Raw genomic sequence first — 27,158 nt, 5'->3', positions numbered from 1 at the left:
TAACCAACCTGCCACAGGCCGTACATCACCAGATTGATTCCAGAGATGCAGGGCTTGTCTTACGAGGAGAGATTTAGGCCTGTACTCGCTAGAGTTTAGAAGGTTGAGGTATATAAGATGCTAAAGGGGGTAGACAAAGTCAACGTGGAGTAGAGGTTTCCCCTTGTGGGGAAATTCTAGAACGAGAGGCCATAGTTTTAGGCTAAGGGGTGGTAGATTTAAATCAGAGATGAGGAGGAATTACTTTTCTCAAAGAGTCGTGAATCTGTGGAATTCACTACCTCAGAGTGCAGTGGATGCCGGGACGCTGAATAAATTTAAGGGGGAGACAGACAGATTTTTAATTAGTAACGGGTTGAAAGGTTATGGGGACAGGGCGGGAAATTGGAGTTGAAGCCGAAATGAGATCGGCCATGATCGTATTGAATGGTGGGGCAGGCTCGAGGGGCTGAATTGCCCACTCCTGCTCCTAGTTCTTACGCTGGATGGGTGCAACACCTCGACAGGGGAACAGAGACAGATCTGACACGGTTTAAAAACAGGTGCCAGGCTGCCACTCGGTGTTGGATCACAGGCCAGGGGCAGGGGAGGCAGCTCCACTTCTCACAAACCTGCAGCACTCAGCATTACCCCTTCTTCCGTACTCGCACTCCCGTTTCTCACTGCCTTTCGGCCCCACACTGCTGCTACACATGTACAGGGTGTCAGATGTGGTTCAGTGGGCAGCAGCTTCTCCTCTGAGTCAGACAGGTCTGAGCTGGGAACCATGGGGTCTTTCACATGCACCTGAGGGGGCAGATGGGGAGGGCCTCAGTTTCAAGTCTCATCAGAAAGACACCACTTCCGACAGTGCGGCGCTCCCTCAGTACTGACGCTCCGACAGTGCGGCGTTCCCTCAGTACTGACCCCCAGACAGTGCGGCACTCCCTCAGTACTGACGCTCCGACAGTGCGGCGTTCCCTCAGTACTGACCCCCAGACAGTGCGGCGCTCCCTCAGTACTGACCCTCCGACAGTGCGGTGCTCCCTCAGTACTGACCCTCCGACAGTGCGGCACTCACTCAGTATTGACTCTCCGACAGTGCGGCACTCCCTCAGTACTGACCCTCCGACATTGCAGAGCTCCCTGAGTATTGATCCTCTGACAGTGCGGCACTCCCTCAGTATTGACCCTCCGACAGTGTGGCACTCCCTCAGTATTGACCCTCCGACAGTGCGGCTCTTCCTTAGTACTGACCCTCCGACAGTGCGGCACTCCTTCAGTACCGACCCTCTGACAGTGTGGCGCACCCTCAGCACTGACCCTCCGACAGTGCGGAGCTCCCTCAGTACTGACCCTCTGACAGTGCGGCGCTCCCTCAGTACTGACCCTCCGACAGTGCGGCGCTCCCTCAGTACTGACCCTCCGACAGTGCGGCGCTCCCTCAGTACTGACCCTCCGACAGTGCGGCGCTCCCTCAGTACTGACCCTCCGACAGTGCGGCGCTCCCTCAGTACTGACCCTCCGACAGTGTGGCTCTCCCTCAGTACTGACCCTCCGACAGTGCGGCACTCCCTCAGTACTGACCCTCCGACAGTGTGGCACTCCCTCGGCACTGGCACTGGGAGTGCCAGCCTGGATTAAGAGCTCAACTATAAGACAGTCACTAATAAATCCAATGGGGAATTCAGGAGAAACTTCTTCACACAGAGTGGGGAGAACGTGGGACTCACTCCCACAGGGAGCAGTCGAGGCAAATAGCGGAGATGGGTTTAAGGTGGGGGGGAGATGGATTTAAGGGGGGAGAGATGCATAAACACACAGGAGAAAGGAATAGAAGGATATGTTGTTGATTGGGTGAGATGAAGAAGGGGTTGGGAGGAGGTTCATGTGGAGCAGAAACACCAGCATGGAGCAGAGGGGCCGAATGGCCTATTTCCATGCCAGAAGTTCTACACCATTCCCTATGATCGCTGGCATGAGGCTCAAACCCATGGTCTTCTGACCCGGAGGCAAAAGCGTCAGCCAGTGAGCTGGCACCTAAAGAGGTAGGGTGTGCTCTAGTTTCCGGCAACATTTGCCCTTTATCCTGTATTTCTGAGCCCCGTGTGACAATTGTTTACTTGTGTTTAGGAAGGGGAGGGTGCTTGCGAGCCTGGTCTTGCAGCTTCCTGAGGGTGAGGACGCTCAGGCCTCGGGCACGGGCACATGGAGTGGCAAGAAGCAAATGAGAGGACCCCAGCGCGCCGAACAGCATGCAACGAAGCTGGGTGAAAGGGGCAGCCGCCTCAATATTCCCCGAGTGATGTGAATCGGCCTGATCCAAAGGTCCTGCACATCCAATCTGAGAATGATGCGGCACAGGAGGCCATTCGGCCCATCGTGCCTGTGTCGGCTCTTTGAAAGATCTATCCAATTAGTCCCCACTTCTGCCGCACCCCCCTCCCCACCCACTTTTTCCCCCCCTCCTCATATCCCTGCTAATTTTTCCTCTTCCAGTATTTATCCGATTCCCCCCCTTTTGAAAGTTCCTATTGAATCTGCTTCCACCGCCCTTTCAGGCAGCGCCTTCCAGATCCCAACAACTCGCTGTGTAAATAAAAAACAAATTCTCCTCATCTCCCCCTCTGGTTCTTTCCCCGATTCTCTTCAATCTGTGTCCCCCTCTGCTTACCGACCCTCCTGCCCAGTGGAAACAGTTTCTCCTTATTTACTCTGTCCAAACCCCCTTCCTGATTTTGAACGCCTCGATTCAATCTCCCCCTTAACCTGCTCCGCTCTAAGGAGAACAATCCCAGCTTCTCCACATGAACTGAAGTCTCCTCATCCCTGGTCCCATTCTGGTAAATCTCTGCACAGAAGACAAGTATATGGTGTGGTGGTGGTGGGGGTGCTAAAAACCAGGATACTGCATTACCTTCTTGCCCCTGGGTCGGGGGAAGCTGGGCAGAAGAGCCAGGGTTTGTGCTCCCAGTAACTTTCTGGTGGACAGCAACCACCCCCCGCCCCCAACCAAACCCGGGAAAGAGCAGAGCACGATGACTCCCACAGTCAAATAGGCTGACAGATCATTGCACTGGCTGACGTGAGGAGCGCCCCCTTTTCTGGGGGCAAGTTGGAATTGCCCCCGATGAGCCGCTCGCACCTTGCGAGAGGGGTTCGGGAAGCTTGTGGGGGGGTGGGGGCAGCGCGAAACCACAAACTCATGCAGGAGGACGTAGCTGACGTAGTGTTAAATAACTGAATGGGCAGGAGGCCGGCGTGTGCTGTAAACTGAGACGGAGACTGACAGCGGAGTGCACGCAGTTCACTCACTGGGAAACCTGTGTGGGGACGAGGGGCACTCGCATGGAACGATCCGCTCCATTTGGCACTGGCGGGCGGCGCGTAAAAACAGTCGCAAGGGTGGGGACAGGGGCCTTGACCACAGGGCGCGCGCAGGGCTCTAGCTGCAAGCAGCTCCAAGAACAGCTGAGCCTTTTGAACCCGGCAGTGTACGGCAGGCGAGCTTGTGGATAACAAACACGGAGGAGTGGTGTGCAGAGAAGTCGATCGAATGAATGAGCGGCATTCACACGGCTGTCTGATCGGAGCTGGGCTCCGTCGGGCTGGGAAGTGCAGCTGAGGTGCAGGAAAATCCCCGGGAATCTGCATAAATATTTAGAGGGAATTAAACAGCGGCGGGAGCAGGAGTCTGGGCATCGCACCGATCGGAATGGCTGCAGGGAACGATGGGGGGGTTGCGGGGTGGTGGGGGGGGGAAGTAAAGGGGTTTCACTGCTCTCCCTTCAGCTGGCTCTCACTGTTTCACGCACGCACAAAATGCTGGTGCTTCCTGCAAAGCACAGGCACACTTCCTTGTTTAATGGCCCCGTAATTTCTCCAGACTGCAGACCACCCCCGTTTCTCTTTTTGCCGTCTGCGACAGCAAGGCTCCCTTGGCAAGTGGCCAAGCCACACAGCAAGCTCCCAACTCCCAAGAGCTGGGCTGAGGAGGAATTTCAGCAGGGGCTGGCTGGCCGGTAAGTCTGTGTGTGTGTGTGTGTGTGTGTGTGTGTGTCTGCCCTTGTGTCTGCCCATGTGTATGTGAGTCTGCCCGTGTGCACGTGTCTGTGTCAGTGTGTGTGTGTGTCTCTGTGACAGTGTGTGTGTGTGTCTCTGTGACAGTGTGTGTGTGTATGTGTGTGTGTGTGTGAATGTGTGTGTGTGTGAATGTGTGTCCATGTGAGTGTGTGTCTGTGTGTATGTGTCTCTGTGTGTATGTGTGTGTGTCAGTGTGTGTATGAAAGTGTGTGTGTGTGAATGTGTGTCCGTGTAAGTGTGTGTGTGTGTGTATGTGTGTGTCTGTGTGTGTGTGTGTGTATGTCTATGTGAGCGTGTGTCTGTGTGTGTCTGTGTGAGTGTCTATGTGAGTGTGTGTCTGTCTGTGTGCACGCGCGTATCTGTGTGCATGTGTCTGTGTCTGTGCGCGTGCGTGTGTGTGTAAGTGTGCGTATGTGTGTGGACATTTGTGTGAGATTGAGTGTGAGAGAGGGCGATGGGGGCCCTCAGACAAAGGAATTTCACACGGGGGAAGAGAGAGAGAAAGAGAGAAAGAGAAATTAATAAAAAGGATCCTCACACACACACACGCCTCTCTACATGCCACACGGCAGTTTAAAAAAAAAATACACGCACAAATCTTTCTTGGTACTCACAAGTCAGGCTCCTCCCCTCTCCCGTACTGCTGCTCTCTACAGCTGTTTGAAGAATGAAAGAGGGGATTCAGTACAGCCCTCTCTACTGTGACTGGGCAGCCCCACATTCTGTGCCATCCCTCTCGGGACTGCCAGAGCCCTTGCAAGCGGGCGCACCTTGCCAAGTGCTATGTTTACAGTACATGGAGGGGTCCGTGCTACCCCACAGTGCCTTGCGGCCATGCACTCGGAGGTAAGGAACCAGTTCCAGCCGGTCTTAACCTCAGGCCGACAGTAATCTCTCCAAAAAAAAAAAAAGTTTTCTCTTCACCACCCGCCACCCCCACCACCCCACGCCCCCGCACTCCTCTTTCTGGCAGCCCTTGGGAAATAACTGGGAAAAACGCTCACATTCACCGACTGGATCCCATCTACTCCAGAACTCAAGGAAAAGCGGAATGGGGGTTAACTCTTTCACTGCCCAATCGTCATCTCCACCTCAAATTCTAACATAGACTCCTCCAGCTCATATTCCCCCATCCCCTCCTCCTCATTCCCTCACCCCTCCACCTTCACCTCATATTCCCCCATCCCCTCCTCCTCATATTCCCCATCCCCCCCTCCTCATATTCCCCCATCCCCCCCTCCTCCTCCTCATTCCCTCATCCCTCCTCCTCCGCCTCATATTCCCCCATCCCCCCCTCCTCCTCCTCGTATTTCCCCATTCCCTCCTCCTCCAGCTCATATTCCCCCATCCCCTCCTCCTCATATTCCCCATCCCCCCCTCCTCATATTCCCCCATCCCCCCCTCCTCCTCCTCATTCCCTCATCCCTCCTCCTCCGCCTCATATTCCCCCATCCCCCCCTCCTCCTCCTCGTATTCCCCCATTCCCTCCTCCTCCAGCTCATGTTCCCCCATCCCCTCCTCCTCCGCCTCATATTCCCCCATCCCCTCCTCCTCATTCCCTCATCCCTCCTCCTCCGCCTCATATTCCCCCATCCCCTCCTCCTCATTCCCTCATCCCTCCTCCTCCGCCTCATATTCACCCATCCCCTCCTCCTCCTCCTCATTCCCTCATCCCTCCTCCTCCGCCTCATATTCACCCATCCCCTCCTCCGCATTCCCTCATCCCTCCTCCTCCGCCTCATATTCCCCCATCCCCTCCTCCGCATTCCCTCATCCCTCCTCCTCCGCCTCATATTCCCCCATCCCCTCCTCCTCATTCCCTCATCCCTCCTCCTCCGCCTCATATTCCCCTATCCCCTCCTCCTCCACCTCATATTCCCCATCCCCTCCTCCTCCACCTCATATTCCCCCATCCCCTCCTCCTCCACCTCATATTCCTCCATCCCCTCCTCCTCCTCCTCCACCTCATATTCTCTCATCCCTCCTCCTCCACCTCATATTCCCCCATCCCCTCCTCCACCTCATATTCCCCCATCCCCTCCTCCTCCTCCACCTCATATTCCCCCATCCCCTCCACCTCATTCTCTCATTCCTCCTCCTCCACCTCATTCCCTCATCCCTCCTCTACCTCATTCCCTCATCCCTCCTTCTCCTCCACCTCATGTTTCCCCATCCCCTCCTCCTCCACCTCATATTCCCCATCCCCTCCTCCTCCACCTCATGTTTCCCCCATCTCCCCCTCCGCCTCATACTCCCCATCCCCTCCGCCTCATACTCCCCATCCCCTCCGCCTCATACTCCCCATCCCCTCCGCCTCATACTCCCCATCCCCTCCGCCTCATACTCCCCATCCCCTCCGCCTCATACTCCCCATCCCCTCCGCCTCATACTCCCCATCCCCTCCGCCTCATACTCCCCATCCCCTCCGCCTCATACTCCCCATCCCCTCCGCCTCATACTCCCCATCCCCTCCGCCTCATACTCCCCATCCCCTCCGCCTCATACTCCCCATCCCCTCCGCCTCATACTCCCCACCCCCTCCGCCTCATACTCCCCATCCCCTCCGCCTCATACTCCCCATCCCCTCCGCCTCATACTCCCCATCCCCTCCGCCTCATACTCCCCATCCCCTCCGCCTCATACTCCCCATCCCCTCCGCCTCATACTCCCCATCCCCTCCGCCTCATACTCCCCATCCCCTCCGCCTCATACTCCCCATCCCCTACGCCTCATACTCCCCATCCCCTCCGCCTCATACCCCCCATCCCCTCCGCCTCATACTCCCCACCCCCTCCGCCTCATACTCCCCAGCCCCTCCGCCTCATACTCCCCACCCCCTCCACCTCATACTCCCCACCCCCTCCACCTCATACTCCCCATCGCCGCCTCCTCCCCCTCACATTCCCCATCGGCGCCTCCTCCCCCTCACATTCCCCATCACCTCCTCCTACACCTCATTCCATCGCCTCCTCCCCCTCATTTTCCCCATCGCCTCCTCCTCCCCCTCATTTTCCCCATCGCCTCCTCCTCCCCCTCATTTTCCCCATCGCCTCCTCCTCCCCCTCATTTTCCCCATCGCCTCCTCCTCCCCCTCATTTTCCCCATCGCCTCCTCCTCCACCTCACATTCCCCATCCCCTCCTCCTCCCCCTCATTTTCCCCATCGCCTCCTCCTCCCCCTCATTTTCCCCATCGCCTCCTCCTCCCCCTCATTTTCCCCATCGCCTCCTCCTCCACCTCACATTCCCCATCCCCTCCTCCTCCACCTCACATTCCCCATCCCCTCCTCCTCCACCTCACATTCCCCATCCCCTCCTCCTCCACCTCACATTCCCCATCCCCTCCTCCTCCACCTCACATTCCCCATCCCCTCCTCCTCCACCTCACATTCCCCATCCCCTCCTCCTCCACCTCACATTCCCCATCCCCTCCTCCTCCACCTCACATTCCCCATCCCCTCCTCCTCCACCTCACATTCCCCATCCCCTCCTCCTCCACCTCACATTCCCCATCCCCTCCTCCTCCACCTCACATTCCCCATCCCCTCCTCCTCCACCTCACATTCCCCATCGCCGTCTCGGGGAGTGATTAAATGATCGAGGGGGAAGGCGGAAGTGGAATCCGAGCTGCCCTGGCTAACATAGATGGCAGAGCAGTGTCACCGTCCAAAGGAGAGGAGTGCTGTTCTTGTGCTCCAACAGGAGGCTTACCACACTTCCCTCACAGCCTGACTCTGTCGTCAGGTGCAGTGGTTTACCCAGTGGTTTACTACAGGATGCTACTGACTCAGCGTAAAGCTTTCAAGAGATTTTGAGGCAATACTCATGTTGTTCCTGATCACGAGGGCAGCACACGCAGGTCCCACTGTTTGTAAGGGATATGAGGTTTAGGAGGAAGAGGGTGAGGGGGAGGTGCGGGGTATGTAAGGAGGAGTAGGAAGGGGACCGAGGAGGAGGGAGGGGGTGGGGGGCTGAGGAGGAGACAGAGAGGGTGGGGGACTAAGGAGCAGGAAGAGCCGGGAGGAGGAAGAGGAGGAGTAATCGAGGGGGAGGAGGATATAAGGGAGGAGGAGGGGTATCCAAGGTTAAAGATAGGGGTGATGCTGTTGTGGAGAGAGGGATATGAGATTTAGGAGGAGGGGGAGGGGCGGCCGAGGGGGAGGAGCAACAAAGCCGGGGGAGGGGGGGATAGGGGGAGGAGGGGGATATAAGGTGGCGGCAGGGACTGAGGAGGAGGAGGAGGAGGAGGCGGGGACTGAGGTGGAGGAGGAGGAGGAGGCGGGGACTGAGGTGGAGGAGGAGGAGGAGGAGGCGGGGACTGAGGTGGAGGAGGAGGTGGGGACCGAGGAGGAGGAGGAGGAGGAGGAGGCGGGGACTGAGGTGGAGGAGGAGGAGGAGGAGGAGGAGGCGGGGACTGAGGAGGAGGAGGAGGAGGAGGAGGCGGGGACTGAGGTGGAGGAGGAGGTGGGGACCGAGGAGGTGGTCACCAGAACGACCCCAGAGCTGAAAGGGTTAAATCCCGAGGACAGGTCACACAGACCCGGCCTGTATTCCCCCGAATGCAGGGGATTTGGGATTGATGTAAACGAGGGGGGGGGTTTAAGACGATTAAAGGATTCGATGGGGGTCGATGGAGAGAAACTGTTTCCTCTGGTGGGGGTGGGGGGCCCAGAACAAGGGGGCAGAAGCTTAAAATGGGAGCCAGGCCCGTTCAGGGGGGATGTCAGGAAGCACTTCACACACACACAGGGGAGCGGGAATCTGGAACTCACTCCCCCCCACCCCCAATAAAGCTGTCGAGGCTGCGGGAGGGGGTCAATCGGAAATTTCCAAACGGAGGTGGATAGGTTTTTGTCGGGTGAGGTGCTGGGGATATGTGCGACAAGGCTGAGGAATTGGAGCGGCGACACAGGGCAGCCATGATATAATTGAACGACGGAGCAGGTTTGAGGGGCTGAAAGGCCTCCCCCTGTTCCGAATGAGCACAGCCTTGGCTCAACGCTCTTGCCCCTGAATCACAAGGTTCTGGGGGTTCAGTTAAGGTCCGCGCAGCCCTGACCTGCCCCGGTGCAGCCAGTGAAGCGGATGAACCGTTGCCCTCGCTGAGGGGAGCAAAACCACTGTGAAGTACACTGGCCAGTAGGAGGCACACAAGAGCAGCCAAACCCAGAGCAGAACCAGTGGGTCCTGAAAGTCAATCCCTTGTCCAGCTCTTGGGGGAGGGGTTGGGGATGGGTGTGGGACGGTCACCAAGGAAAAGGAAAGAGTCTGGATTGTCAGGGATAGGCTGCAAATAAGAAACCAAAAGGAACTGTGCCAAAATAGGTACACACCATGGGAGCAGCCAACATTCAAATCATGCATTTCCTGTCCACAGACCTTACTTCTGATTGTCACAGGTTTTGGCTGCCTTATTTTTTTTCCTGGCAATTTGCCTCATTGTAAATTGCTGTCCCAACATCCCACGTTTGGCTTTGACGTGTCAACAGTCACCGAATATGACAGCTTTCACAGAGCATTAACAGGGCTGTTCAGCCTGACAGCTCTGTCCGGTGTTTCCGCTCCCCCCACCACCCCTCCCCACCCCCCCACCGAGACACCTCTACCGCCTCTTCATCTCACGCCTTCAACATAACCTCCCATTCCTTTCTCCCTCGTGTGTTTATCCAGTTTCCCCCCCTCCCCCTTACAACGTATCGACACGAGTCGCCTCGGCCACTCCCTGTGGGAGCGAGTTCCACGTTCTCACCAACGTAGCCACCGCGCGGTTCTGTGGGTCCACTTTCCAAAGTCCCCGAATTCAAATCGGTATCCGGACGAGAGCCAACCCCCGGGAGAGCTGCCATCGGTTAGGGAAACGGAAACAGAATTTCCACTTCGGGATGGGGCCACGCTGTGGCAATTCGAGTGCGAGTGGCATGGTGGAGACAGGGTCTAGCTGGGATTTTGTGGTATAGATCACCTCACTCCGAAACTGGCCCAGGAAACCCGAGAAACAAAGTGCCTCTCTCTCTCTCTCTCTTTCTCTCTGTGCGTCTAAACTGTGACCTGAAGGCATTCCCCCTCGGTTCCCTGATCTGCTTCCTGGATCCTCTGAAGCCTGTTCACTACCTTGCCCAACCACAAGAGCAGTTCTGTTCCAATTTCCTTTGGGCAATGGGCTTCAGGAAGAGAAAGCAACATTTTGGCAGGTCCAACCCAAGTCTGACTCACTCAGCCCAAGTCTTTCTCCCCGTCTCCTCAGTGGGTGTGTATCTCTCTCCTCTCTCTCTCTCTCTCTCCCTTTCACCTCTGAGTCAGAAGGTCACGGTTCCAGTCAGACTACAGAGATTTATGCACCAAATCCAGACCGACACTCCCAGTCCAGCACTGACAGAGCACCGTCCTCCTAAACTGAGGCGCTTATCTGCCCCCTCTAAGGTAGATGTTATAAGTTCCCCAGATCACTGTCAGAAGAAGAGTATGAGGAGGATGGGGGTGGGGGTGGGGAGGATGGGGGTGGGGAGGATTGGGGGTGGGGGTGGGGAGGAGGGGAGGATGGGGAGCAGTGGGGAGGATGGGGAGGATTGGGGGGGGGAGGATTGGGGGGGTGGGGAGGATGGGTGGGGGTGGGGAGGATGGGGGTGGTGGGGAGGATTGGGGGGGTGGGGAGGATGGTCCAGTACACAGGGGCTCTCCCCGGTGTCCTGGAGAACGCACACTGCTCCCGGAAAGCTACCGAAAAGACAAGACTTTCATTCCTATGGCGCCCTTCCGTGGCGATACAACATCCCAAAGTGCTTTACAACCAATTGAGTCCTTTTGAAAGGGGGTGGTCTCTGGTGAAATGGGGAAACATGGCAGCCAATTTGCACACAGAAAGATCCCACAAACAGCCACATGGATAATAACCCAGGTAATCTGTTGGGGAATAAATACTGACCGCCCCCACCTCCGGCCAACCCTAGGACACAGAGAACTCCCTCCCTTTCCCCCCCACCCACTCCCCCGCCACCATTTCCATTAGCAGCCACGGAATCTTTTATGCCCACCTGAGGGGGGGCAAACGTGGGCCTCGGTTTAAGGTCTCATCCTCAAAGCTTGGCATAACATGTGCAGCTCTGGGTGGGGGGAGACGGGATATTAAAGCCACGGAAACGGTATCTAGTGAACGTTTGGAATGGTAAAGTCACCAGTGAGAAGATTCACGTTTACAAAGAAAGGTCTGAAAACTGTGGCTTTTTCCACTCAGAGGATTAAGAATAGAACCAAGAAGAGGTTTCATAGGGTTGATGATAGATGATTTTCACTGGTTGGTGAGTCATTAACGAGAAAGCCCCAACTGGCAATTATTCAAAGAACAAACACGGAGCTTGGGGAAAAGTACCTTTTTGTTTTTGCACGGGAGGGCTTTTGAAGAAAGTCCTGCATTTCCATAGCGCCCTCAACGCCCTCAAGGGATCCCACAAGGGTTTTAGAAGCAGAGACTGTGTCATCACAGGAAAGAACATTAAAGCACTGAGGAACAAGGGTCAGGAAATGAGAAGAGTAAATAGTTGCAGTAGGGCTGGCACAGGCAGATGGGCCGAATGACATCTTATAAACTACAACAGCATTACAGTATGTACAGAGGAGTGACACTTCCACTAAAGGTTCTTCTGGGTTCCCATGTACTAGTGGAACTCATTCCAACACTCACTGAGGGTGAACCACAATGGGGGCCACAGTGGATGTCCACCATCTACAAGGCACAAGTCAGGAGTGGGATGGAATACTCCCCACTTGCCTGGATGAGTGCAGCTCCCACAACACTCAAGAAGCTCGACACCATCCAGGACAAAGCAGCCCCGCTTGATTAGCACCCCATCCACAAACATTCACTCCCTCCACCACCAACGCACAGCAGCAGCAGTGTGTGTACCATCTACAAGATGCACTGCAGGAATTCACCAAGGGTCTTTAGACAGCACCTTCCAAACCCACAACCGCTACCATCTAGAAGGACAAGGGCAGCAGACACATGGGAACACCACTGCCTGGAAGTTCCCCTCCAAGTCACTCACCATCCTGACTTGGAAACATATCGGCCGTTCCCTCACTGTCGCTGGGTCCAAATCCCACTGTGGGTGCACCTACACCACAGGGACTGCAGCAGTTCAAGAAGGCAGCTCACCACCACCTTCTCAAGGACAGTTAAGGATGAGCAATAAATGCTGGGCCCAACCAACAACACCCACATCCCGTGAAAGAAGAAAAGCAATAAATGTCAAGTTTAAACAAAAAGCTCCAAGCAAAACTGTGCAGCACATGTACCCACCCCAGTCCAAACTTTATTCTGCAGGTCAGACAAGCCAGCACTAGAATTGGGAACCAACCGACAGACAATTAGGATCCAAGGAGCATAGAGACAGAAGGAGGCTATGCAGACCCTCGTGCATGTCCTGCCATTCAGTGAGACCATAGCTGATCTGTGACCTAACTCCATCTACCCACCTTTGCCCCATATCCCTTCGTACCTTTGGATCTCTCAATCTCCAGTTTCAAATTAATTGATCCAGCATCGATCGCCGTTTGTGGGAGTTCCAAGCTTCTCCCACCCTCTGTGTTTTGAAGCATTTCTTAATTTCACTCCTGGCTCGAAGGTTTAGACTCTGCCCCCTAGTCCTAGACTCCCTGACCAGCGGCAATAGTTTCGGTCTATCTGCCCTATCAGTTCCCCCAAATCATCGTGAAAACATTGATCCAATCAAAATTCGTTCGGACGGATGAAAGGTCTGATCCGACCCATTTTTTAAGTGCAGTTTAAGTCAGCACTTGATTCAATTACAGACACCTTGGAAATGTCATGGGAAAATGACCAAAGCTTCTTGTGGAAAGTTGGACGCTGTGCTATCATTAGTCACAGGATGGTGAATACATCCCAGTGGAATGCAAGCTGCTCCCATCTTATGTGCAATCAGGCTCCCCAGATCATGGCAGCCCTCCAGCCCATCCTCGGCAGAGAGTTCCATTGTCATGTCACCCACCCATGTTCCAACCCGTGATGGGGAACGAGAGTCTCTCCAGACCAGTCTCTCCAACTTAGAAATTCTTCTTCGGAAGTTCAAGCCACCTTTCGTGATTTCACGCGGGTTTCCCGCTTCCCACGAGGGAGTTACCAAGTTTGTAGCGGTGATATATTTCGTTCTTTCATGGGATGCAGGGGCCAGCACTTGTTGCCCACCCCTAATTGCCCCTTGAACTGAGTGTCTCACTCAGCCATTTCAGAGGGGATTTAAGAGTCAACCACATTGCTGGGGGTCTGGAGTCCCATGTAGGCCAGACCGGGTAAGAACGCAGATTTCCTTCCTTAAAGGGACATTAGCGAACCAGATGGGTTTTTACAACAAACATTACTGGGACTAGCTTTACGTTCCAGATCAATTAATTGAATTTAAATTCCACCTTCTGCCGTGGTGGGATTCGAACCCATGTCCCCAGGGCATTAGCCTGGACTTCCGGAATACTTCAGTGACTTGGCCACTATGCCACCATCTCCTCCGGTCATAGAAATCCCAAGTCTAGTTTATGCCTCACCTTCATGTGATTCTGGGAATCGTAAAGTCACCACATCCTTCCTCTGGCAGAGCAAGTTTAAGTTTTGTTGCTATTTTTAGGGCCTCTGTCCTCTGTACGTATTGCCTCATGGCTGGTAATCATTCTGGTAGATGGCTTGTTCAGGAGGAGGCCGATTCAGTTAACTGGTTAACAGTGGACAAACCCGAGAACAGGCATTTATACAACACCTTTTAATGTCCTCCAGATGTCCCGAAGCTCTTTCTAAAAATACAGTCCCCCTTTGTTACAACGGCAGCCAACTTATACACAGCTAACTCCCACGAACAGTGCGTAAGTCAATGGCCAGGTATTCGGTCTCACTGATGTTGGTTGATGGACAAAAGTCGCCTAGGAGGCCAGGGGGAACTCCCCTGCCTTCTTCCAATAGGGGCCATGGGATCTTTAAGATTCACCTGAGAGAAGGGGCCTCAGTTTAACAGCTCGCTCAACAGACAACACCTCCGACAGCGCAGCACTCCCTCAGCGCTACACTGGGAGTGTTGGACCGGATTACGGGCTGCAGTCTCTACAGAAGGGCTTGACCTTCCTGTTGAGATGAGAAAGAAAGATTGACATTCGTATCGCGCTTTTCACAAAGCACTTCACGGCCAATGAAATCCCTTTTAAGAAGTGTAGTCACTCTGTTCCTCGAGCCTGCTCCGCCATTCAATAAGATCGTGGCTGATCTGAATGTAACCTCAATCCCACATTCTTGCCTACGCCCGATAACCTTTCGCCCCTTGCTTATCAAGAATCTATCTCGCTCTGCCTTAAAATATTCAAAGGCTGCTTCCACCGCCTTTTGAGGAAGAGAGTTCCTAAGACTCTCAGCTCTCCAAGACAAAATAAATTCTCATCTCTGCCTTAAATGAGCGACCCCCTTATTTTTAAACAGTGACCCCTAGTTCTAGATTCTCCCATAAGAGGAAACATCCTCTCCACATCCACCCTGTCAATAGCCCTCAAGATCTTAAAGGTTTCAATTAAGTCACCTCTTAGTCTTCTACATTCCAGTGGATACATCCCTAGCCTGTCCAGCCTTTCGCCATGAGACAACTCACACACTCCTGTCTAGTAAACCTTCTCTGAGCTGTTTCTAACACATTTACATCTTTCTTTAAATAAGGAGACCAATACTGTACCCAATACTCCAGATGTGGTCTCACCAGTGTCCTGCACAACTGAAGCATAGCCTCCCTACTTCTGTATTTAATTCCCCTCACAATAAACAACAACATTCTATTAGCTTTCCTAGTTACTTGCTGTACCTGCATGCTAACCTTTTGTGATTCATGCACTAGGACACCCAGATCCCTCTGCGTCTCAGAGCTCTGCAATCTCTCACCATTTAGATAATATGCTTCTTTTTTATTCTTCAAGCCAAAAAGAACGATTTCACATTTGCCCACGTTATACTTCATTTGCCAGACCTTTGCCCACTCTCTTAACCTATCCATGTCACCTCCTTATGTCCTCTTCACAATTCACTTTCCTACCAATCTTTGTGTCATCAGCAAATTTAGCAAAGATTCTTTCGGTCCCTTCATCCAAGTCATTGATATAAATTTTAAGCAGTTGAGGCCCCAGCACTGATCCCTGTGGCACACCCCTCGTCACTTCCTGCCAACCAGAAAAAGACCCATTTATGCCTACTCTCTGCTTCCTGTTAGCCAGCCAATCTTCTATCCATGCCATTATGTTACCCACAGTAATGTGGAAAACTCTGCAGTCAATTTGCACACAGCAAGCTCCCGCTAACAGCAATATGAAAATGGCCCAGGTCATCTGTTTTTGAGATGTTGAGGAATAAATATTGGCGCCAGGATTCCGGGGAGAGCTTCCCTCCTTCTTCGGAGTAGTGGTCAATGTGGTCTTTTACGTCCGCCCGACAGGGCAGACAGGGGGGCCTCGGTTTAACGTCTCATCTGAAAGATGGCACAGCGGACAGTGCAGCTCTCCATCAGTGCTGCACTGGAGCGTCAGCCTGGACTTTCGTGCCGAAGCCATCGAGTGGGACTTCGGACTAATGACAGGTGAGACAGCTACCCACTCAGCCAGCTGGCACCATTCTTCACCAGGTCAAGAGATGTGCGACGCTGTTGAGTACCTTTCTGTTCATTCTTCCTGAGAGGCGCTACAGCCTAGGATTCACATGATGACAGGGGTGGTTCATGCCTGCACCACCTGACCCAGCGCCCCCCATGCCAAATGCTTTCTATCTATCTCGGTCCACCAATTAGCAGTCTTAAAGTTGGCTGATGCGCCTTAACTTGTGGTCCCTCCAGCCTCCTAATAGGTTTGCAGCGCCAAAGGCTTATTAATAGCAAAGAACAGGCCGGAATCATCAAGATGGAAAATACATAGAGAAACATAACCGGGCGATCCCTTCCTGCAGCTTTGTTTCCCGCCCCCCTCATTCCTGCCATCCTCGGGGTCATTCACCAATGGGAACGAGCAGAGTGGGCTATAGGAGTGGCATGTTCTAACACAGCTAAGGCCATTCATTCCTCAGCATGCTTACTCTCTACCCCATACCCAACATTCAGTGAGGGCTATTCAATCAGCAACAAGCGGTGGGAGCCGCTCTGAATTTACTTTGCCCTCCCTAGGCAGAGAGCTGTGGTGCCAGCACAGACTGGTTGGGCCGAATGGCCTGTGCCCATGCTGCAACTTCTGTTGTCCACAATTAAATAGATAGAACTTACAGCCTTGAGGATCAGGCCATTCGGCCCCTCTGCTCCGTGCTGGTGTTTCTGCTCCACATGAGCCTCCTCCCACCCCCCTCTCCCTCTCACCCCATCAACATATCCTTCTATTCCTCTCTCCCTCGTGTGTTTATCCAGCTTCCCCACCACCCCCTTCAATCCATCTCTGCGACTCACCTCGACCACTCCCCGTGGGAGCGAGTCCCACATTCTCCCCGCTCCCCGTGGGAGCGAGTCCCACATTCTCCCCGCTCCCCGTGGGAGCGAGTCCCACATTCTCCCCGCTCCCCGTGGGAGCGAGTCCCACATTCTCCCCGCTCCCCGTGGGAGCGAGTCCCACATTCTCCCCGCTCCCCGTGGGAGCGAGTCCCACATTCTCCCCGCTCCCCGTGGGAGCGAGTCCCACATTCTCCCCGCTCCCCGTGGGAGCGAGTCCCACATACTCCCCGCACCCCGTGGGAGCGAGTCCCACATTCTCCCCGCTCCCCGTGGGAGCGAGTCCCACATTCTCCCCGCTCCCCGCGGGAGCGAGTCCCACATTCTCCCCGCTCCCCGTGGGAGCGAGTCCCACATTCTCCCCGCTCCCCGTGGGAGCGAGTCCCACATTCTCCCCCACTCCCCGTGGGGGCAAGTCCCACATCCTCCCTTGCTCCTTGGGTAAAGAAGTTTCTCCTGAGTTCCCCATTGGATTTATTAGGGACTGTCTGATATCGATGGCCCCCTCGTTCTGATCTGCCCCCCCCTCCCAAGTGGAAACATCTTTGCTACGTCTGGCCTATTGAACCCCTTTCAGAATTATAAAGGCCCCGACCAGGTCAGCCTTCTCTTTGCTGGACAAAAGACCCCGGCCTGTCCGCTTTCTTCGCGAACTGACAACCTCTCAAGTTCTGGTATTAACCTTTTAAATCTACCTTGAGTCGCTACCTTCTGTAGTCTCAGAGCTCTCAGCTCCCTGCTGCCCCACCTAGGATCACAGGCAGCGCCCGGTCCGAGCTCCTCGGAAGCAACCAGCAACAGCCGTGGTGCTTTCCACTTGTGCTGCTGCCTCAAGTGGGGAACATGCAAAGGCTTCTCTTCATTACCTTCTGAGGCAACCGATTGAACCAGCCCCCGCTAGGAGAATCGAGGGCTCGGTGGGGGGGGTCACTGTTTCAAAACAAGGGGTCACCCATTTCGGACAGAGGTGAGAAAACATTTTTTTTCTGTGAGGGCTGTGGGGCTTTGGAATTCTCTTTCTCAAAAGGTGGTCGAGGCAGGTTCCTTGGATACCTTGAAGGCGGAGGTAGATAGCTTCTTGATAAGCAAAGGGGTGAAAGGTTATCGGGGGTAGGTAGGACTGAGGTTAAAATCGGATCAGCCGTGATCTTATCAAGAGGAAGGGCAGGCTCGAGGGGCCGAGTGGCCTACTCCTGCTCCTAATTCGTATGCTATTTATGCATTCCCTCGTAAAATGCTCCACTGATCAGACGAAGGTTTTCCAACTCTGTCAGAAAGACCAAGGTCCAAATGTTCACCAAGGCCTCGGTGTATTGAGGGTGAAAAGGTGAGGAGGGAGGTCAGGTTACGTGGCTTCGGTTTGGCTGCCTTGATTCTTTAAACTGGTTGTGGGTTCATGCCCCACCCCAGGACTTCAGCCCATAAACCAGGCCACACTGTCAGGGCCAGTGCTGAGGGAGGGCCGCTCTGTCGGAGGGCCAGTGCTGAGGGAGGGCCGCTCTGTCAGAGGGCCGGTGCTGAGGGAGGGCCGGTGCTGAGGGAGGGCCGGTGCTGAGGGAGGGCTGCTCTGTTGGAGGTACTGTCTTCTGGTTGCGACGTTAAACCGAGACCCCTGCCTGTCCTCTCTCAGTCGGGTGTAAAAGATCCCATGAATGGTCATTATCACATTGCTGTTTGTGTGAGATTGGAACCGGCTGCTGAGTTTCACAAGAACAAAGAAATGGGAGCAGGAGTAGGCCATTCAGCCCATCGAGCCTGCTCCACCATTCAGTACGATCACAGCTGATCTTGGGCTTCAACTCCATTTACCCACCCGCTCCCCATATCCCTCGATTCAGAGAGATCTGTCTATCCCAGCCGTAAATATATTCAACAATGGAGCATCCACAACCCTCTGGGGTCGAGAATTCCAAAGATTCACAAACCCTTTGGGTGAAGAAATTTCTCCTCCATCTCGGTCCTAAATGATCGGCCCCTTATCCTGAGACTGGGGCCCCCGTGTTTTAGGCTCCCCGACCAGCGGAAACAATCTCTCAGCGCCCACCCTGAAAACTACAAGATTCGGAAAGGGGTTTGACAATGAGGTTAGCTCAACTCCAATTTCCCTCGCTAGCCCCATTCCCCTTGATTTACCTTGCGCCCAAAAATCTATCGCTCTCATTGAATCTACTGAGCCACTGAGCATCCACAGCTCTCTGGGTGGAGAATTCCAAAGATCCACGGCCCTTTGAGTGAAAAGACTTTTGCCTTTTTTCAGTCTGAAATGGCTGACCCCTTATCCTGAGGCTGTGCCCCCATGTGCGTGACTCCCCAGCCAGCGGAATAGTCTCTCAGCGCCCACCCTGTCGAGCCCCTTCAGAATCTTGTAGGTTTCAATCAGATCCTCTCTCATTCTTCTGAACTCCGGAGAATATAAACCCAATTTACTCAGCCCCCTCATCGCGGCACATCTCCCTCATCCCGGGTACCGATCGAGTGTAACCTTCGCTGTACCGCCTCCAATACAAGTATATCCTTCCTTAAATGTGGAGACCAAAACCGCGCACAGTATTCCAGATGTGCTCTCACCAACACCCTGTACAACTGGAGCAAGGATTCTTTATTCCTGCACTGCAATCCCCTTGCAATAAAGGCCAACCAACATACCATTTGCCTTCCTAAATTCATGCTGTACCTGACATCACAACAGCATCTACACTTGGCTGTGCAATGTGCTGGGGGCATCCAGAGATTAGGGAAGAGGCTGCAAAAATTGAGAGTTCTTTCCTCCTGATACACTTCTTGTTTTCTGCCCTATTACATGAACTCAGCCTTGATGCTGGCAAGGACAGAGGTGTGATAACACCACGCAGCTTCCTACTCAGCCCGGCTGGGAAAGACCATATGTTTGCAGAGCTTCCGAGCAGCAGAAAGTCTTAAAGGGACAGTGCTCCATCACCAAGGCTAGCTCAGAGGGGGAGGCTGAACAGCAGCTAGCACTTCCCAACTCGCTTGAACAGCAGATAGCACACACGGCCGGGGAGTTGCTCAACTCTCAATCAGGTCAGCTGGAGCGGTGCTTCAGAAATTCACATCCCCCCCCAATCCAAGGAGCGGCACAGAGTTCGTCTGGGTTCCCGGACAACATTCCTATCCCTCAGGCAACACCAGCACCAAGGAAAATTATTGTCCTTCTCCTCACTGCTGTTGGTGACATTGCTACCCTCACTGTATTCCCAACGGAGCTCTTCATGCTACAAAGGGTGATGTAAGTGTGAAAACAAAGGGAGAAAGGGAAGATATTAGGTTTTCTTCCCCCTGTGCTCGCTGACCAACATTGGCTCCCAGTCCAGTAATATCTCAATTATAAAATTCTCCTGTTTTCAAACCCCTCCATGGCTTTGCACCATCACACCCACACCAATCTCTGTAACCTCCTCCAGACCCTACACCCCTCCCTATCTCTGTAACCTCCTCCAGACCCTACACCCCTCCCTATCTCTGTAACCTCCTCCAGCCCCTACACCCCTCCCTATCTCTGTAACCTCCTCCAGCCCCTACACCCCTCCCTATCTCTGTAACCTCCTCCAGACCCTACACCCCTCCCTATCTCTGTAACCTCCTCCAGCCCCTACACCCCTCCCTATCTCTGTAACCTCCTCCAGCCCCTACACCCCTCCCTATCTCTGTAACCTCCTCCAGCCCCTACACCCCTCCCTATCTCTGTAACCTCCTCCAGCCCCTACACCCCTCCCTATCTCTGTATCCTCCTCCAGCCCCTACAACCCTCCCTATCTCTGTAACCTCCTCCAGCCCCCTACACCCCTCCCTATCCCTGTAACCTCCTCCAGCCCCTACATCCCTCCCTATCTCTGTAACCTCCTCCAGACCCTACACCCCTCACTATCTCTGTAACCTCCTCCAGCCGCTACACCCCTCCCTATCACTGTAACCTCCTCCAGCCCCTACACCCCTATCTCTGTAACCTCCTCCAGCCCCTACACCCCTCCCTATCTCTGTAACCTCCTCCAGCCGCTACACCCCTCCCTATCTCTGTAACCTCCTCCAGCCCCTACACCCCTCCCTATCTCTGTAACCTCCTCCAGCACCAACACCCCTCCCTATCTCTGTAACCTCCTCCAGACCCTACACCCCTCCCTATCTCTGTAACCTCCTCCAGCACCAACACCCCTCCCTATCTCTGTAACCTCCTCCAGCCACTACACCCCTCCCTATCTCTGTAACCTCCTCCAGCCCCTACACCCCTCCCTATCTCTGTAACCTCCTCCAGCCCCCACACCCCTCCCTATCACTAAACTCCTCCAGCCCCTACACCCCTCCCTATCACTAAACTCCTCCAGCCCCTACACTCCTCCCTATCTCTGCAACCTCCTCCAGCCCCTTCACTCTTCCATATATCTATAACCTCCTGCAACCGCTACACCCCTCCCTATCTCTGTAACCTCCTCCAGTCCCTACACCCCTTCTTTTCCCTGTAACCTCCTCCAGCCCCTACACCCCTATCTCTGTAACCTCCTCCAGCCCCTTCACTCCTCCCTATCTTTGTAACCTCCTCCAGCCCGTACAACCCTCGCTATCTCTGTAACCTCCTCCAGCCCCTACACTCCTCCTTATCTCTGTAACCTCCTCCAGCCCCTACACCCCTCCATATCTCTGTAACCTCCTCCAGCCCCTACACCCCTCCCTATCTCTGTAACCTCCTCCAGCCCCTACACCCCTCCCTATCTCTGTAACCTCCTCCAGCCCCCACACCCCTCCCTATCTCTGTAACCTCCTCCAGCCCCTACACCGCTCCCTATCTCTGTAACCTCCTCCAGCCCCTACACCCTTCCCTATCTCTGTAACCTCCTCCAGCCCCTACAATCCTCCAAGATCTCTGCACTCCTAATTCTGGCCTCTTGCACATCCCCCAATTTCCATCACTCCATTGGCGGCCGTGCCTTCAGCTGCCTGGGGACCCCAAGCTCAGGAATTCCCGTCCTAAACCTCTCCGCCAGCCAACCCCCACCACTCTCTAAGCCGCTCCTTAAAACCGACCACTTTGGCCGAGCTTTTCACCAGTTGTCCCTAATACCTCCTTGTGCGGCTCAGTGTCAAATTTTATTGAACAACGCTACTGTGAAGTGTCTCAGGGTGTTCTGCTATGACAAAGTCACTACAACAATGCAAGTTGTTGTTGTTGCCCATCACCATAGTTAGAGTGCCTGAGGGAAACTTCAACAAACTTCACACAACTTTCTTTTGGAGAAGTTGTGACTGCAGTGTGGTAAAACATTCCTTTGTGAAAAGCAGCTCCCACACACACAGCAGTCACATCCACAAACAATTAACGCCGGTTGTTCCTGCACAGCGCTGGTTGAAGGAACAATGTCGACCTAAAGGCCAGTGGGTCTCACTCCGAGAGAGAGGGTCGGGCGCTCGGCTCTCACTCCAGAGACTTGCATAATCCAGGCCGACGCACTCCCAGTGCCAGCACCGAGGGCATGCTACTCCGTGGGAAGGTGCCAGTTTTTAGATGAGGGGTTAAACTGAGGCCCCCGCCTACCCCCTCAGGTGGGCCTGAACGATCTCACAGCCGCCACTGTGCAAGAGGAGCAGGGGAACTCTCCCCGCTGCTGTCTGGCTCATTACGTGTCCCTCAGCCGATGCCAGCGAGAGGGGTTATCCGGCTATTATCACGCTGCCGTGTGTGGGATCTTGCTGTGTGCAAACTGGCTGCCTGGCTTCCCACCTCAAAGCAGCGGCTACATTTCAAAAAAAAGCACTTCACCAGCCCCCAAGGGGGTGAAGGGCACAATATAAAGGAGAGTTCTTTCCTCCTGACACACTTCCCTTTGCCTCGTCACACGAGCTCAACCTCGATGCTGGAGAGAACAAAAAAAAGGTGTGATAACACACCCCGGCATCTTAACACAGCCCGGCTGGGGAGGACCATATGTGCCGCTGCTCAGGGGTCTTAAAGGGGCCCTGCAAAGAGTCTTAAAGGGGCAGTGCTGGCGTGCCCACCGCCCTTCGTTCCAGACAGCTAATACCTCCAGCTCACTGAGGCGGAGGCTGGGAGGGTGAAGAACACGCCACGCATCTTTCCACAGCCTCGACAAGCCGCGATCTGAGTAAACCGGACCGCCCTGTTGTCGGCCCTCACGGCTCTGCGTGAGATCTTTCTGTGCACACACACGCACACGCACACACACACACACACACACACTGGCTGCCGCGTCCCCTACACTTCGAAGATGACAGGCACTTCAAACAAAAAAACAAGGCACGAAAGGGGTTGGAGAAACACAAGGCAGGCAGATGGAGTGTGGCACTTGCGCTCACCCCCCCCGCCCCCCCCTTCAGCACTGCACTGGAGGCTCACATACACAAATGTGCCTAAGTTCCGAGATAAGGCTCAAGCCCACACCCTTTCGGCTCGGGAGCAGGAATTACGAGTGGTGTCGGGTGAACCTAACACGCCAGATCAATCTGATTAATGGGCTTTACTTAGAAACGAATTATGAAACATCCCCCTATCACTAGCTCACATTCGGTTTCTCCTGACAGTTTTAAACAGGCTCCATCTAATCTTCAGCCGACTGACAAGTCCACTCACTTTGAGGATCGAGACGCCACACTCTGGGCAAGGTCACAGGGCGATCTAAAGGTTAAACATAGGAACGCAGGACTTAGAAACAGGAGGAGGCCATTCAGCCCTTCCAGTCTACTCCGCCGTTCGATAAGATGATCTGACTGTGGTCTCAACTCCACTTTCCTGTCTGCACCCACCCCATAACCCCCCTCTTGTCAATCAAAAACATCTAACTCAGCCTTGAATGACTCAGCCTCCACTGCTCTCTGGGGAAGAGAATTCCACACACGAATGACAGGGCAAAAATTCTCACCTTCGTCCTAAAAGGGAGACCCCTCATTCTCGAACAGCGACAAAGGTAAAACATCCACCAATGTTTAAACCAATGGGGTTTCCGGGTTAGGGTTGACCTTGCCCACTCACTCTCTCCCCCCACCCCGCCACGCCCCACTCCAACCCCACCATTTAAAAACCCCCTTCCATTTGGCTCTCCGCTGACTTCAACTGGACAGGGGCCAAAGACGGGCGTCAGTGCCAAACCTCAACCCACCGCAGTCCCAGAGTGTGCCTTCAGGGAGAGCTGTTATAGCCTCTGTCAGCGACTGAACACACAAGAGGTCACAGAACACCCAAAATGGAAAACGGAAAATACTGGAAACGGGCAACAGTTCGTGTGGAGAGGCTGGAGAAGCTGGGATTGTTCCCCTTAGAGCGGAGAAGGTTAAGGGGGGAGATTGAATCGAGGCGTTCGGAATCAGGAAGGGGGATTTGGACAGAGTCAATAAGGAGAAACTGTTTCCCACTGGGCAGGAGGGTCGGTAAGCAGAGGGGGACACAGATTGAAGAGAATCGGGGAAAGAACCAGAGGGGGAGATGAGGTGAATTTGTTTTTTATTTACACAGCGAGTTGTTGTGATCTGGAAGGCGCTGCCTGAAAGGGCGGTGGAAGCAGATTCAATAGGAACTTTCAAAAGGGGGGGGGAATCGGATAAATACTGGAAGGGGAAAACCTGGAGGAATACAGAGATCTCAGAGGTTACAGAGATAGGAAGCGGGTGAGATTTGGGAGGGGGGGAAATGAATTAGATAGAATCTCCAGCACAGAAACAGGTCATTCGGCCCATCAGGCCTGTGCTGGTTTTTATGCTCCATATGAGCCTCTTCCCCAACAATTTCATCTCACCCCATCAACACATCCTTTCACTCCTCGGTCCCTCATGAGAATTTAAGGCACTACTGAACTGGGGAGCAACTCGGCACCCACCAGGGTGATGGGTGAACAGGGTTGGATGCAAGTTGGGATGCGGGAAGAGAGTTTTGGACAGGAATCTAAGATTACAGCATTATGATTACAAGCCAACAACATTCAACAACAACAGCTCATTTCACATGTGTCACACATGTGTGCATTGCTCAAGAGGAGAGTCCAGTACCACTCAAAGGAGAGTGCGGGGGGGGGGCTCAGGGAGAGAGTGCGTGGGGGGCCTCGGGGAGAGAGTGCGGGGGGGGCCTCGGGGAGAGAGTGCGGGGGTGGGGTCGGGGAGAGGAGGGTGGGTGGGTCAGAGAGAGGGAGTGGGTGGGTCGGGGAGAGGGGGTGGGTGGGTCGGGGAGAGGGGGTGGGTGGGTCGGGGAGAGGGGGGTGGGTCGGGGAGAGGGGGGTGGGTGGGTCGATGAGGCGAGGGTGGGTGGGTCGGGGAGAGGGGGGGTGGGTGGGTCGGGGAGAGCGGGGGTGGGTCGAGGAGAGGGGGGTGGGTCGGGCAGAGGTGGGATGGGTCGGGGAGAGGGGGTGGGTGGGTCAGGGAGAGGGGGTGGGTGGGTCAGGGAGAGGGGGGTGGGTGGGTCGATGAGGCGGGGGTGGGTGGGTCGATGAGGCGGGGGTGGGTGGGTCGGGGAGAGGGGGGTGGGTGGGTCGGGGAGGGGGGGGTGGGTGGGTCGGGGAGGGGGGGGGTGGGTGGGTCGGGGAGAGGGGGGTGGGTGGGTCGGGGAGAGGGGGGTGGGTGGGTCGGGGAGAGGGGGGTGGGTGGGTCGGGGAGAGGGGGCTGGGTGGGTCGGGGAGAGGGGGGGGGTCTGGGAGAGGGGGGGTGGGTCGGGGAGGGGGGGGGTGGGTCGGGGAGAGGGGGGTGGGTCGGGGGAGGGGGGGGTGGGTCGGGGAGGGGGGGGGTGGGTCGGGGAGAGGGGGGTGGGTCGGGGAGGGGGGGGGTGGGTCGGGGAGGGGGGGGTGGGTCGGGGAGGGGGGGGTGGGTCGGGGAGAGGGAGGTGGGTGGGTCGGGGAGAGGGGGCGCTGTGTCTGGGAGAGGGGGTGGGTCGGGGAGAGGGGGCGCTGTGTCTGGGAGAGGGGGTGGGTCGGGGAGAGGGGGTGGGTCGGGGAGAGGGGGGTGGGTGGGTCGGGGAGAGGGGGGTGGGTGGGTCGGGGAGAGGGGGGTGGGTCGGGGGAGAGGGGGGTGGGTCGGGGAGAGGGGGGTGGGTCGGGGAGAGGGGGGTGGGTCGGGGAGAGGGGGGTGGGTCGGGGAGGGGGGGGTGGGTGGGTCGGGGAGGGGGGGGTGGGTGGGTCGGGGAGAGGGGGGTGGGTGGGTCGGGGAGAGGGGGGTGGGTGGGTCGGGGAGAGGGGGCTGGGTGGGTCGGGGAGAGGGGGGGGGGTCTGGGAGAGGGGGGGTGGGTCGGGGGGGGGGGGTGGGTCGGGGAGAGGGGGGGGTGGGTCGGGGAGGGGGGGGGTGGGTCGGGGAGGGGGGGGTGGGTCGGGGAGAGGGGGGGGGTGGGTCGGGGAGAGGGAGGTGGGTGGGTCGGGGAGAGGGGGCGCTGTGTCTGGGAGAGGGGGTGGGTCGGGGAGAGGGGGCGCTGTGTCTGGGAGAGGGGGTGGGTCGGGGAGAGGGGGTGGGTCGGGGAGAGGGGGGTGGGTGGGTCGGGGAGAGGGGGGTGGGTGGGTCGGGGAGAGGGGGGTGGGTGGGTCGGGGAGAGGGGGGTGGGTCGGGGAGAGGGGGGTGGGTCGGGGAGAGGGGGGTGGGTCGGGGAGAGGGGGGTGGGTCGGGGAGAGGGGGGTGGGTGGGTCGGGGAGAGGGGGGTGGGTGGGTCGGGGAGAGGGGGGTGGGTCGGGGAGAGGGTGGGTCGGGGAGAGGGGGGTGGGTGGGTCGGGGAGAGGGGGGTGGGTCGGGGAGAGGGGGGTGGGTGGGTCGGGGAGAGGGGTGTGGGTGGGTCGGGGAGAGGGGGGTGGGTGGGTCGGGGAGAGGGGGTGGGTGGGTCGGGGAGAGGGGGGTGGGTGGGTCGGGAGAGGGGGGTGGGTGGGTCGGGGAGAGGGGGGTGGGTGGGTCGGGGAGAGGGGGGTGGGTGGGTCGGGGAGAGGGGGGTGGGTTGGTCGGGGAGAGGGGGGTGGGTCGGGGAGAGGGGGTGGGTGTGTCGGGGAGAGGGGGGTGGGTGGGTCGATGAGGCGGGGGTGGGTGCGTCGATGAGGCGGGGGTGGGTGGGTCGATGAGGCGGGGGTGGGTGGATCGATGAGGCGGGGGTGGGTGGGTCGGGGAGAGGGGGGTGGGTGGGTCTGGGAGAGGGGGGTGGGTCGGGGAGAGGGGGCGTGGTTCGGGGAGAGGTGGGTGGGTCGGGGAGAGGGGGGTGGGTCGGTCGGGGAGAGGGGGGTGGGTCGGTCGGGGAGAGGGGGGTGGGTCGGTCGGGGAGAGGGGGGTGGGTCGTGGAGAGGGGGGTGGGTTGGGGAGAGGGGGGTGGGTCGGGGAGAGGGGTGTGGGTGAGGCAGTGAAAAAGGGGAGAGGGTGAAAAGGACAGAGGGAGAACCCGACAGAGTTCCACTCGGATTGGAAAGCCATTAAATGCCACTCAAGCTGTCTTCACTGAATTACTGCTCACCCCAATGGTCATTAAACCAATCTGTGCACGTGCAGGAATGCCCGCCTGCCTTCGGACAGGGCTGGGAATTGAAATCCAAGCTGGGACCTGATTAAGATCATATTGTCGGAGTTACAGCATTAAAACAGGCTCATTGCAACCCAGTGAAGCCAGAAAATCTGAATGGGACTGTTCAGAT

The 27,158-nt window shown here is 56.0% G+C and overlaps 2 protein-coding genes across 6 annotated transcripts in view; both read right to left on the bottom strand.

Annotated features, from left to right (window-relative positions):
- Positions 1-27,158, bottom strand: part of LOC144673997 (uncharacterized) — a 131,907-nt gene that overhangs the window by 69,317 nt on the left and 35,432 nt on the right. The gene's annotated exons all lie outside the window — the stretch shown is intronic.
- gatad2b (GATA zinc finger domain containing 2B) overlaps positions 1-27,158 on the bottom strand; it is a 111,511-nt gene that overhangs the window by 49,378 nt on the left and 34,975 nt on the right. For 4 of the 5 annotated variants that reach the window (XM_078535569.1, XM_078535571.1, XM_078535570.1 and 1 more), the window contains exon 1: positions 4,677-4,955. The exons of the other annotated variant lie outside the window; for it this stretch is intronic. In XM_078535569.1, coding sequence (XP_078391695.1) covers positions 4,677-4,783 — 107 coding nt within the window. In that variant the 5' untranslated portion in view covers positions 4,784-4,955. Of the gene's footprint in view, positions 1-4,676; positions 4,956-27,158 lie in introns of those variants that run through there. 5 annotated transcript variants of the gene reach the window in all.

This window comes from Cetorhinus maximus, unplaced genomic scaffold (assembly GCF_964194155.1).
Source record: "Cetorhinus maximus unplaced genomic scaffold, sCetMax3.hap1.1 HAP1_SCAFFOLD_531, whole genome shotgun sequence".
Taxonomy (NCBI): domain Eukaryota; kingdom Metazoa; phylum Chordata; class Chondrichthyes; order Lamniformes; family Cetorhinidae; genus Cetorhinus; species Cetorhinus maximus.
The sequence above is the reverse complement of the archived record's forward strand: the minus strand, read 5'-3'. Positions and strand labels throughout refer to the sequence as shown.